Source organism: Pleurodeles waltl, chromosome 5, assembly GCF_031143425.1.
Source record: "Pleurodeles waltl isolate 20211129_DDA chromosome 5, aPleWal1.hap1.20221129, whole genome shotgun sequence".
Classification (NCBI taxonomy): domain Eukaryota; kingdom Metazoa; phylum Chordata; class Amphibia; order Caudata; family Salamandridae; genus Pleurodeles; species Pleurodeles waltl.
In genome coordinates, this window is record NC_090444.1 from 1,752,474,152 (window position 1) to 1,752,487,740 (window position 13,589).

The following is a 13,589-nucleotide window of genomic DNA, read 5'->3' on the forward strand; positions in this document are numbered from 1 at the left end:
TTGGCTTAATCTTAACGAAAAAAATATCCAACCTACCCGCGCACTGCAAAGATGGGGATTTTAACCTCCCCATGGGACAGCATCTTAGACAGACACTCTGCATGCCCTTTCAGACCCAATAAATCACAAAACAAATGCTGAACCTGTGTAACTCCCACAAACCTAAAGATATATGGAGACACTTCAACCCAACAGGTAAAGACTACTCATTCTTTTCTCACCCTCTCAATACATTCTCCTGTATCGTTTCCTTAAAAGTTGACGAAGCGCACGTTCCTACTACATCGAACCTCAGTATTGAACGAATCTTAGGTTCTGATCATGCATGTATCACCATTCTCTATGACATCTCTAGCTCTGCCCCAAATTACAAAATATGGAGGATGAATGACCTTCTTACCGAAAACCCATCCTTCAGAGAATCCAAAAAGAAAGAAATTTAATTTTTCATTGAAACAAACAAAAACTCTGTCTCAAATCCCCAGATAATGTGGGATGCCCTAAAACCCACTATCAGAGGACACATGATTAAACTCATGGCTAGGAAAAATAAACAAGACAACACGACTTTAGACCACTTAGAAAACCAAATTAAAAAAACAAAAAATACTCTTAAACAATCACGAGATAAGACACAACTAACCATTCTAACCAAACTGAAATACAAATATAACAAAATTCTAAGTAACAAAGAGCAACTAATAGTCCAAAGACTTAAAGGCATCAATTTGGGGGGCTGTAATAGGGCAGGCAGAATCCTAGCCTCCCACCTAAAACATAATGGTCGTAAAATGAGAATAGCTGCCATAACGAATGAACAAGGCTGTATCTCAAATAGGGAGAAAGACATCCTTGCCGTCTTCGAAAAATACTATTGTAACCTGTACACCAAAGGAACGGACACCACCTATGAAGCCTGTCTAAACTACCTGAAAGTTATTAACTTAAACAAAATTGATCAGGGCTCTAAAGAACAATTGGAAAATCCCATCTCCGAGCAAGAAATCCTTCTTGCTATAAATAAACTAAAGACTAAAAAAGCCCCAGGCCCAGAAGGCTTTCCAGCCTCCTTCTATCAAACATGGTCTACATCCATAATCTCACCACTAGAAGATCTCTACACACACTTCACCAATAAAGCTGCCGTCCATGGCACCACCACAGAGGCTACAATAATTGTCATTCCCAAGGAAGGGAAAGATTCAACCAACCCCAAAAACTATATCCTTAATAAACATTGATTGCAAAATGTATGAAACATTCTGGTGCTCAGGTTAAAACCCATCTTAGGCCAAATCATTCACCCCTCCGAGGCACGTTTCGTAAAAGGTAGACTTAGCTCAGACAACATAAGACTTCTCAGTCAGTTCTTAGAAATAGCTCCCTACCTGAAACACCCCTCATGTGCGATAGCACTCGATGCAGAAAAGGCCTTCGATAAGGTCTCCTGGCCCTTTTTACATGCCACCCTCACTAGCCGCAATTTAGGCCCTGCTTTCACCAGGATGATTCTGGCCCTACACCAAGAACCCCAAGCGAGAATTAATATCAATAGCAGCCTCTCCAACACACATTCACACTCCAACAAGGAACCAGACAGGGTTGCCCCCTATCCCTCTTACTATTTCTACTCACACTAGAACCCCACCTGATACAAATTAGACAAAACACAAATATCCCAGGAATTCCCTTCAAGGCAGGCCCTAGGAAAGTATCTGCATACACGGATGACATCCTCCTATTCACTTCTCAGGCAGACTTAGCTATCCCCAATATTATGTCAACAATAAACAATTAGGCCCAATTCTCAGGATACTGTCTTAACAGAGATAAAACTAAAGCCCCCCCCCTTAATATATAGTGCAACAAATCTATCAAAGGAAAAAATGGTCTTAAATGGAACCTCGACGAATTTAAAAAACCTTGGTTAATGGTTCTGCCCAAACCTTAAAGAATTCAAAATTGAAGAAATTATAGATAACTGGTCCTCCAAATTTATCACGTGGTGAAGGAGTATTGAATCCATCAAAATGATGATCTCACCTCTTATCATGTTTCTCATTAGTATGCCCCTCTTATACCTTTCGGATAACTTCTTCACTACGACAGATGGCATCATTACCAAATTTCTATGGCAATCTAAAAAAACCAGAATTGCCCTCATAAAGCTGAGACTTCCGAAATCATTGGGTGGACTAAACCTAACTGATTTTAGAAGATATCAACATGCCTTCCTTGCTAAACACGGAAGCCTTTGGCTTACTCCCTCACTACCTAACTCACCTTCCTGGCTAGAAATCAAAGAAGCTTTAGCCAAACCACTCTCTCTTACCTCCCTGATAACAACAAAGAATATAATAACAGACCACTCTACATGTATGCTTAATTGTACTGCGCAAGCCCTCTGGATGAGACAACAAACTGCAGAATAAAATGCGTTACTCACATTTCGCCTCTTTATGGCACAACAAACTACTAAAAATAGAAGGAAAAACACCTTTCTTAGAAGACTGGGCTAATAAAGGTATACTACTACCACACCAGATTGGACAGGTCAAATACCCCACACCTGAAACACATACACACACCACACACACCTGTTCACCGCACCATAATACATACCCCCTCAAACCCTTGTGAACACTACCACGACCCAGAGATACACAACCCACAAACTACTGCACATTGAGCATTTATTTTACACGTTGCTCACACACCCACAACAATCAACTGCCTGCACTGCACCTCACTTGCACAGCACGCACCCCCACAACATATCACGCCACAAGCACTCACGTTTCACCGACAATGAGTTGCGGGTCATGGTGGACGAGATCGTCAGAGTCGAGCCACAACTGATGGGAGCACAAGTCTAGCAAACATCTATGGCCAGGAAAACCGAGCTTTGGCACGGGGATCGTCGACAGGGTGAACGTAGTCGGCAGCTACCCTCGCACAAGGAAGGACATCAGAAAGAGGTGGAACGACCTCATTGGCAAGGTCCGTTTCATGGCGTCCAGGCACAACATCACCCTCAACAAGACTGGCAGTGGACCCCCACCTCCTCCCATTGACTTGACATCCTGGAGGAGAAGATCTTGGATGTCATGCATCCTGAGGGCCTGACTGGAATCATCAGAGGGATTGACTGCTCCCACCAGCAGGCCACTACCATTAGCCAGATCACATCTGAGCCCTCCACGTCAGCTGCAGCCAATGGAATGGAGGCCCTGCCACAGGACAAGCAGGGCACCAGCACCCCTCCCCTGTAGCTGAGGAGCAGAACATACCCCCTTGTGTGTCACAGCGACACACTGTTGACTGTCCACTGTCATAACTCCGTATCTCACATGGCCATCATACTGGACTTCGACTCCCCACAGGTGGGCTAAGTACTCTGATGATCCCACTTGGCAGGACCCCACTGGTCAGCCCTTGCACTTGTCACATAAAAATAAACACTTTTGAGCACAGTTACTGCCTACTTCTTTATCTACCATGATTACAATATAGACAGCCATGACATGTGTAACAGGCAGACCATTGTCCTACCAATGTATGTGAAAGTGCCAGAAGGGGGAGCAATCATTTACAAGTTCTGAAATAAAGATAACAGCACGACATCTAAAGTTATGGGTTCACCAAAAACCCACATTGAACACAAAACCCTGGTGGCAGCCATGCACACTGTAGACATTGCTACTGGTTACGTAGCATGGCTTTTACACCTACCTGTATGTCAGTGGAAGTATTGTTGTATCAGGTCTGCTCTGGAATCAGCTGTATCCTCGTCATCCTCCTCCTCATCACTCCCCATGTTCCCTTCATCGGCCACTGGCACAGCTGCCCCCTCCTCAGTATTCGGTAATGGGATGTAACATCTGAGAGCCAAATTGTGTAACATGCAGCATGCCACAATGATCTGGCACACTTTTGCTCGTCTTCACAGTAGGGCCCCTCCAGTAAGGTGCAGGCACCCGAATCTGGCTTTCAGCACTCCAAAGGTGCATTTGATGACCAGTCGAGCCATGGGCCTCATTGAAACGGTTTTCAGCTGCTGTAGTCGGATGCCTGAGAGGTGTCAGCAGCTATGACAGGTTGGGATAACCAGAATCACCTGTGTGCACAGAGGTAATAGGCATATTGAAAACTGTAGGTAAATCGGGCAGGTGGTGTAGAGTGTTCAGAATACAGAGGCACACATATGACACAATACATAACGATGAGCCAGGCACAATCCCTTTGCAGTGGTGCCATCATGTGTGGGATGCTGCTGTTCCGCAGAATGTAGGCATCATGCACTGAACCTGGGAACCGGGCAGTCACTTGTGTGATGTAGAGGTCTGCGAGACATACCACCTGCACGTTGCTTGAGTAGAAGTTTTTACGGTTCCTGAACACCTGTTCACTCCTCCTGGGTGGCACCAGGGCAGTGTGGGTCCCATCAATAGCCCCGATCACATGTGGCACATGTGCTACAGCGTAGAAGGCTGCTTTCACAGTGGGCAAATCATCACTTTGGGGGAACCTGATATAGCTGCCTATATGTTTGAGTAGGGCACATAGGACGTTCTTCAAGACGTGGCTGAACATGGGCTGGGACATTCTGGCAGCCCAGCCCACTGTAATTTGAAAGGACCCTGAGGCAGGGAAGTAGAGGACTGCCAACACCTGTACTATGGGTGTGATGGCATTGGGATGACGAATACCAGGCTGCAGATCCGGCTCCGACAGTCTCACAAGCTCCATGATGGTCTGACAGTTCAGTCGATAACACTGGATGACATGCAGATTTTCAAGGGTGGCAAGATCGACCAGGGGCCTGTAGACAGGAGCATTCCTCACCATCATTCTTCCACCGTACCTGGGAATAGGAGAGAGTAGCAATCATTATGTGCATAAAGGACTGTGTGGACGCAGTGGAGCTGTGCACATGGCACTGTAAAACATCCATGACGCACCTCATAAACCCCCTCTATACACATTGTAGATGTAAAATGGCAGCCGCCTGTCCTGTATGCACAGGACAGATGGAAGTGGGCGAATCCTGCCTGCGTAAGACGTCATGGTGGTAGGCGGTCACAACAGCCCTGCAAGTCCTCATTGGTTAACATGGTTGCCTATGGGAGACATGAGGCAATGGTGATCACCGCTGGCGGTGACGGTGATGTCCGCGGCGACCATGACCGCCATTTCATGTGCTCATGTTCACTTGACTCCTGGCACTCGTGCTGAGAAGACCTCCACTGCATGTGCTGCTGTTTTCTGACTCTGGTAGCCAAGATGCCACGTGCTGCAGGGGATTGGGCCCCAGCCTTCTCACAGGAAGAACTAGAGAAGCTTGTGGAGGGGGTCCTACCCATGCATGTCCAGTTGTATGGGGCACCAGGGCAGCAGGTGAGGCCACTGTCATCGTACTGTCTGTGAGTGGTACGAATGTGGACGGGGGCCTTGGGACAAGGATGAGTGAACTGTTGAAGGACCTGGATGAGGGCTGTGAGAACAACTGTAATGTTGAAATGTGAGTATGTTCATGAGATGTGTTGTGACCAATGCAGTCCATAAGATGCCACGCTACACGACTGTCTCCTTTTCTCCGTGTCATCCATGCAGGATGAGCACCCATCAGAAGAAGGGGATTTGGCGTGCCATCGCCAAGCAAGTGTGGACCCTGGGGGTCCATGCCTGGCAGAGCAACCACTGCAGGAAGCAGTAGGAGGACCTGAGATGCTGGGCCAGGAAGACTAGTGTGGCCCAGCTGCGGACGTCCTCCCAACGAGGGGGGGTGCCCGTTGGTCCCTGTCCCCTGTTATGTCCTGCATTTTGGCGGTGGCATACCCTGAGGTGGATGGGCACTTGAGGGCAGCACAGCAGCCACAAGGGGGTGAGTACACATTCGTACTTAGGTTATGTGGTGAGTGATAGGTGCAGCCTGTGCAATGTGTGAAGGCTGTGGAATGTGTGCTAGGTAGCTACTGTCGGACTAGACTTGGGATACATAGAGGCCGGATGTGCTACATACATGTGTTCGAATGCCGTGCAGGATGCGAGTTGAGGTGAACTTAACTGCTAAATAATACCAATGACATGGCAACTATGTAGTAGATGAGCAGGGTATTTGATGTGGACAGGGTCCCTGCTTCTGGAGTTCACACACATTGTACTCCCAACTATCCAAACAGTGTGGCTGGGGCCATAACCCTATCTGCTGTCTGCTGGCAGGTGGTGTATGTGTAGTCTGCAAAGTCTGAGGTTTCACATCACACAGCTATATGTGCATGGGTTATGTGGCTGTGCAAGTATGCCTCTAAACGCCCGTAGGGTATTTAGTTTGGGTCCTGTGATCGTAAAGAGCCATGACCCAATGGGCTGGTTCAGCCATGTGTTGAGGGTATGGCTTTTATCCTGTACAGGACTGAATGTGTGTCAGCATAAGTGGAACTCGTGCATGACTGTGGTGGCACGCATGGTCTGTTATTGGAGTGGCATGTGTGAGTGAGGGCAAGGCATGTAATGACATGGAATTACAGTATGTTGTAGTGACTTGTGTGTGGCTGTTGTGCTGGCATTGACCAATTGCTCCCTTTCTCTCTTTACCACCCTGCCTCTCACTGTTCCACCCTCCCTCCCTCTCCTCCTCTGTCTTTGTGTGCATCAGCATCATCTGGCAAAGAAGAAGGGGCTCCGGCAAGTGGGTAAGCTGCATCCCACGGGACCCAGGAGGCTGATACCAGTGGAGCCGAGGGGACCAGTGGGCAGAGGGCAAGGGGAGAACCACAGGGGAGACGTGATCAACTACACCACCATCAGATTCTTCCTCCGATGGCGACTCCCTGGAGGTGACGGAACCTTGAGGCCCTATGCCTGCACCATCCTTGTCCGCCACCCCACTTACCAGCACCACCCTCCCTGTAGCTCCCAACCCAGTTGCCCAGGACCGCTCACCCAGGAGGGCGGGCATCTCCTTCGCCGCAGGCATCTCTGCCCCTGCCCCAGTCAGCCCTGCTGTGCTCGATGAGGAGGCTATTGAACTCCTGAGGTCCATCTCTGTTGGGCAGACAACCATCGTGAATGCCATCCAGGGACTGGCATCCCAGATGCAACAGTCAAATGCATTCCTGGAAGGCATTCACAATGCCCTGTCTGCCCTTCATAGATCGTTTCAGGCTCTGGCCACCTCATTGATGGCAGACAGTGTTCCTTCTTCTTCCGTCCACCCTCCAACTACCTGTTCCCACTCCCACATCCCTCTCCCATTTCCCATCCAAAGCACACTTTCATACCAGCATGCATCCCCTCCAACAGAACCAGAGCGCAAGGACAATCACATGCACCACAAACACCACCACCGCCATGCACACATCCAACATTCAGATGCACACATAACAATATCCACTCCATACAGTAACTCTCCCACCTCCTTCCCCCTCACAGTTACATTGCCACTCACACCTGCAGACACCACATCATCAGTCCGAGGTCCAGCCACATGTGCTGTCACTGCCACTGTCACCACAACAGCAGACCCCCATACATACACCCCATGCACCACATCCGCACGCACAACAGTCAACACAACCACATGCAGCACATCCACTCTTCCTGCACACACCACCCCAACATTCACTCACACATCCCCCCTGCCATCTCCCTGTGTATCCTCCCCTCCTCCTCCCAATACACCTATACGCCCACACTCATCCACCCAACATGCACCACACACCCAGCACACACATATCATCCATCCATGCACCAGCACCCAAATCACGCTGACGTACACACCTATCAACCATCCTCTCTCCCTCCACTCCCAAACGCCTTACCCAAGACCTACCCACTGCCCCGAAAAAAAAATTCCTTCATGAGTTTTCCCTGTTCCCATCCCCTGGTCCAGTCCCTGTTCCCCCAAAACACCCTGCTACCCTTCCCAGACCCCTGCCTTCCACCTCTGGGCTGAGACATGCCCCACAGACAGCAGTCTACAGTGCTGCCACAACAAGCAGACCTGCCCCTCACACCTCCAGACCTGGGACCACTCCATCTGGGTCCCCTGCTGTAGTAGCCTCCACCGCCATCCCACCAAAGAAGGCAGGAAAGAGGGGCAAGGCTAAGGTGTCCCCCTGAAAGCAAGACAGTAAGGAGGGGAAGCCTGAAGACAGGAGGAGGGACCCCCCATCCAAACCCTGATCCCCCCCCCACCATCCTGAGGTGCCTGCATCCCCCATTGATGCCCCTGCCCTGTGGAGGTCTGCACATTGCAATCAGGAGTCAAGTTAGGCACTCCTCATATGCCCAGTGTGCCCGGGACATTTGGACACATATGCACTGACCCTTGTGGCATTTTGTGAATAGCTGTTTTTATTAAGATTTTAAAATATTGAATTATATTTATCTACAATGGCACTGTTGGTGTCGATGCTACATAGCTTGTCCTGGCTTTCCTTGCGCATGTATGTGTGTTGACTGTACGTTTGTGCGTGTGTGTGTACTAATGTCCTTCCCTCCAGTGTGGGCTAGGCTGGGGTACTTATGGCTGATGTCTATATCGGCATCGCTGGTTCTGGATGTCAATGGCCAGCAGGAGCACTGGAAAGACTTGCAATTCGTGTGCCATGGTGCCTACGGATGTGCGTGTGTTCCAGAAGGTGAATGCTTCCTTTTATGTTGTTTGTTACCACCATGGTTTTCGCAGCCGTTAGACCACCCCGGAAGTCCTGGCGGTGTGCAAGCTTGTAATACGGTGGGTGGAAACTGTCTGACCACCGGCCTGAAGAAGCCTTCTGCCGGCAACAGCGGTCTGTCCACAATGGCAGTCCAGACTGAAACTTGACTGTGTTCTGCAGGTGCCTTCCCAGTACTCGTAATATGGCGGTCTACACCGCCAAGCCTGCGGCAGTGCGACCACCATCTCCACCACGGCGGTCCACTAACCACCAAACCTGTAATGAGGGACTTTTATCACTTCTCAAAACTCAATGTGACTGTTGCTACACACAAATGCAACATTAAGGCTGACTTAACCATTATCCTACACTCGTGAAATAAAGGAGGCCATACTGCATCTAAGATTTACTCCTTCTATCTCCTACTTGCTCGGCACTTACCAATTCAAGACAAAAGAAATGGGAAATACTCCTATGTCCCTCAGAGCACCCGCAAAAGTTGCAACTATACTGGTCACAGAGTTGGACAAACGTAACCACTAATAAAACCATTCTTTAGTTATCTCAAACTAGGTACTGGATGCTACTGGAGCTGCGAAAAAGCTCCAGGAGACTTAAACCACATGCTACTACACTGCACCTTTTTGAAAACGTTTTGAGATGAAATAGGGAAAACTATTTAAAAAATACTAAATATTATCTGGATCCCAAATTTAGCCTCCATCACACTGGGCATTCTTCTCCCTGATCTTACGCTACAGAGGAAAGACTACATTCTATGGGATATACTTGTCTCTACAGGTCTCAAAACCATACTTTCTGAATGGAAATACTTATCCAAACTCTCCCCCCACACCTGGTGGGAATGGATACTTTTCATTAGAAGTTCAGACAACTCCCAAAACTCATACTTGAAAACAAACTATAGAAAGAAGGAAAGTATATGGTTCAAACTTGATAAGTTCTGTGGTTAAACACCCTCCATACCCATACCCCTTCCCCACTACAATGCACTCACCCTCCTCCTGCCCCCTCTACCTACCCTACCCAATCTCTCCTCTATCTTTACTGCTCTTTCTCTACCTTCTTTTCTGCTGTGTATCCTCTCTGCGCCCACAGCTTACAGGTGGGGGAACCTCAGTTTACTCAGACATCTTGCTATTAGTCACCAACTCTCCAATACAAACATTTCAAAACATCACCATCCCCGTAGGCTACAAAGCACACCCACATAACCAACTCATGCTCACCTCTGTCCTTTACCCTTATTATAAGCTATGTTGGTGTTCTCAACAGAGTTGTACATCTCCCCCTCTCGATTAACCTGTATTGTCATACATGTAAAATGGCTGTACTTTTATATCTCTATAAAATCCTAATAAAACTATTTGAATTGAAAAAAATATAAATGGAAAATAAATTACATCAGTTCACTCCAGAACCTTGCTAATTTTATGTTGCCTGTGCGGATCTTCTCTTGCTGGGCAGGACTTCCTGCAACTTCTACGGCGCCCAGGCGCTGATCTGCACATAGCACAGTGTTGCATTTACAAGTCAGTTTCATCATCCCTTTTCGCCCAAATGACACAATTGGCTGACAGGTTTGGGCAAAGCTCAAAAACTCAATTTGATTTCCCAACGTCTTGGTCGGTTCTACGATTAACGTGGAGTTAAGCAGTAGGGAAATAACCAACGCCACATAACCTAAATATCCTACCAGTATCACATGTCTCTTATTATTGCCTGACCTTAAAATGGCGGTACTCCTACGCACGCGCTTAGGTCGAGCTTGGCTCTGTTTCTATCGTTGGCTTGGAGCCGCGCGCGCCTCCGCCGTTGCTAGGGCGACGCTAGGGACGCTCTGAGGGCCTTTTGGCGACACGGAGGAGCTCAGCAGCTCAAATCCAACCATGGCCTCCCACCCCATGCAGGGGCTGCCCTTCCTGCCCGGCAACAGCTTCAGGGACCCCACGGTAAGACCCGGGGCATAGAGTCGAAGAGTGCAGGTTGCACTGGGTGCCACACTTCTTCCTTTGGCTTCCTGGCAAAGAGGCTGGTAATGGGGGATAAGAGTTGGTGGAGGGAGGCGGGCAGTGGGAGAGGAGAGGGTTATTTGTAATGGGGATCTGAAACGTTTAAAGTATTTTTTATAAGGTATATTATGTTTCATAAACTAAGCAAGTTGGTACATATAACAGTTCGCTAAACCTAATTTTCATCCTAAAATGCCACCCGATCTTCGAAATGGATACACTACTACTGTACAAATGAAGGTGGCATAATTAATCAGAATCGCCTTCACCTGTGAGCGAATATTAATAATGAGAGGGTGACAAACACTTTTGGTACCAACTGAACATATATACAACACTGCTCCTTTTTACTGTGTACTACCCGAAGTCACATTTCGAAACTTAATCTGTGTCCAATTATTTCTATATTTATTTCACTAATTTTACCAACGTGGATTATTAGCGCTGTTAATTTTTGGCTCGGGAAGTTGCTACATCGTATATTGGGACAACATTTAAATTGTGCATCCTTTGTTAAACACGCATTGGCAAAACCAACAGGTCTCGCGTTTCGAACCTTTTGGCCTTGGCAGTGTCTTTTTTTGCGATGCTGTACTGCATGATGCATAAAAAAAAAGTGATGGATGGAATGCTTGAATGAATGTCAACCACTGGCAATCGCTCGTGGCTACCTTCCAATCCATCGTATTTTTGCACACCTTGCTACCTCAGTTTGGGTCCAGCCATATGCAATTAAGTCTTGACCCTGTTCCTACCGAAAACTCCAGCCCGAACTGCCATGCCAAGTCCTCTCTGAACAGTAACACAAGCAACCTAGGACCGGTTTCGCCCTGATTAGGACTCATCAGCCACATATAGCTTGGTCCCACTGACATAACGTGCACGGGACCGATGTCTATTCATCACTTTGTTTTTGATGCCCTAAGTGTATTGGTTATGCCCTAAAGTGGGTCCTGCGCTGCCTGTGCCACTGGAACCAAGCTATAACTGGCTAATGAGCTATATTAAGGACGAAACCAGTCCTGGGTTGTTTGTGTTCTATTTCAGAAAGGACCAAGCCTGGCAGTTTGGCTGGACTGTTCCCAATGGAGCAGGGTCAAGACTGATTTGCATATGGCTGGTCCCAAAATGAGTTGGCATCGTAGATGAAAAACAAAGGTCTTGAGAGATGGCCCAGAGCGATTATCAGTGGCTGAGATAATTCCATCATTCTATTCATCACTTTGTTTTTGAAGCCCAAAGTGTGAAGAACAGTGGAGGAGTAGGTGAGGATGGCTGCAACCAAGTGTCAAAAGACAAAGCAGCACGCAAGGGAGAGAAACAAAGAGGGCAGGGAAAGAAGCAATGAAAAGAGAAAGCAACACATAGCGTCTGGAAGACAGCAATCGGATAACAAGCATTTGCAATACAATAGGTCTTGTATTTTCTTTAGTTAGAGCTATTGGCATTGTAAATTCTTAAATGGACTTTTTTTGCCACGAAAATTGGTTAACCCTGCTTCATACTTTCGTCTTTGCACTGCACTGACCTCCTGGTCAGCGTCTGCTGCCCAACCCAGCTCCTCTGGCTGCTGCTGCCTCTGCCTTCTGCCTCGGACGAACTGGGAGTCTCCCAACTCTCAGTTTGAGGCCCTCCTCCACCCGCAGGCTCTTCCCTGTGCCTCATTCCTGGTGGTCTAGTGCCATCACAAGTAAGTATCTTAATCTCTAGCTCTCTTTCACTCTTGCTTTTTTTCTGCCTTTTCACTCGTTTTTACTGCTGCTTTCTCTTCCATCTCTTTTTCCTTTTTACTCTCCCCTGCTGTCCCTGCCTTCTGTCCCACGCAACTCTGGGCTCTGTGGCCCTGCCCCCCTTACAAAGCACAGTTCCCACCCCCAGCCTCCCAGCTGACTGCTCCCCTGCCCCTTCCCTTCTTAATGACAGCCGCAGCGCTGTGAGAGGGCAACTGCACTCACCTCCTGGTCAGCATCTACTGCCCTCCCCAGCTCCTCTGGCTGCTGTTGCCTCTGCCTTCTGCCTGGGACCAACTGAGAGTCTCCTGACTCTCAGTTCAAGGCCCTCCTCCACCCGCAGGCTCCTCCCTGCGCCTCATCTCTGGTGGTCTAGTGGCCATCACAAGTAAGTATCTTTCTCTCTGCCCCTCTCCCACTCTTGCTTTTCTCTGCCTTTTCACTCGTTTTTACTTCTGCTTTCTCTTTCACCTCTTTTTCCTTTACTTTCCCCTGCTGTCCCTGCCTTCCCTGCCACGCTTCTCGAGTCCCTGCGGCCCACCTCCCTTCCCCATTCCCCCCTGCGAAGCACCTTTCCCACCCTCCCGCCTCCCAGCTGACCGCTCCCCCGTCCCTTCATAATGGCGGCCTCGCCGCTGGAGTGCCAAAGGCAATCCCATCTGTGCCCGGATCTCACCCAGCGCCAGAAACCCTGGATCTCCGTCAAGCCACATCCTGGCCAACCTCCGTTACGATGCTGAGACCCTCCATCGCCTTAACATCGGATGTTTCAACAACTGTTGCACCATCTCCCCTAAGGACCCCCACGGACCCTTCACCTGCAGGAACTGCAACTTCAGCGCCGGCCTCAACAAGCTAAAGGTAATCTACACACAGAGAGATACCAACACCCTCCACAACCCCATCAACTGCCTCCTCCTGAACATCCGCTCCCTCCACAAACATGCCACTGAACTCTGGGACTTGATCGACACCGCCCGACCGGACGTTGCCTTCCTCACCAACACCTGGACCAACCTGGGATCTGACATCGTCATTGCCTTTCCCGACGGATACAGCATCTTAAGGAGGGACCGACCCTCCCGCCCAGGCAGAGGACCTTCCATCATACACAAGTCCTCACCACGTGTTAAGGCCGTCCCAGAAGAACAGTGCACCACCAT

General features: G+C 48.7%; 1 protein-coding gene across 1 annotated transcript in view; it reads left to right on the plus strand.

Annotated features, from left to right (window-relative positions):
• The first annotated feature begins 10,490 nt into the window (after positions 1–10,490).
• The window catches only part of EFHC1 (EF-hand domain containing 1), a 206,612-nt gene continuing 203,513 nt past the window's right edge, over positions 10,491–13,589 (plus strand). Inside the window, exon 1 of the mRNA XM_069236146.1 lies at positions 10,491–10,636. Coding sequence (XP_069092247.1) covers positions 10,574–10,636 — 63 coding nt within the window. The 5' untranslated portion in view covers positions 10,491–10,573. The remainder of the gene's footprint in view (positions 10,637–13,589) is intronic.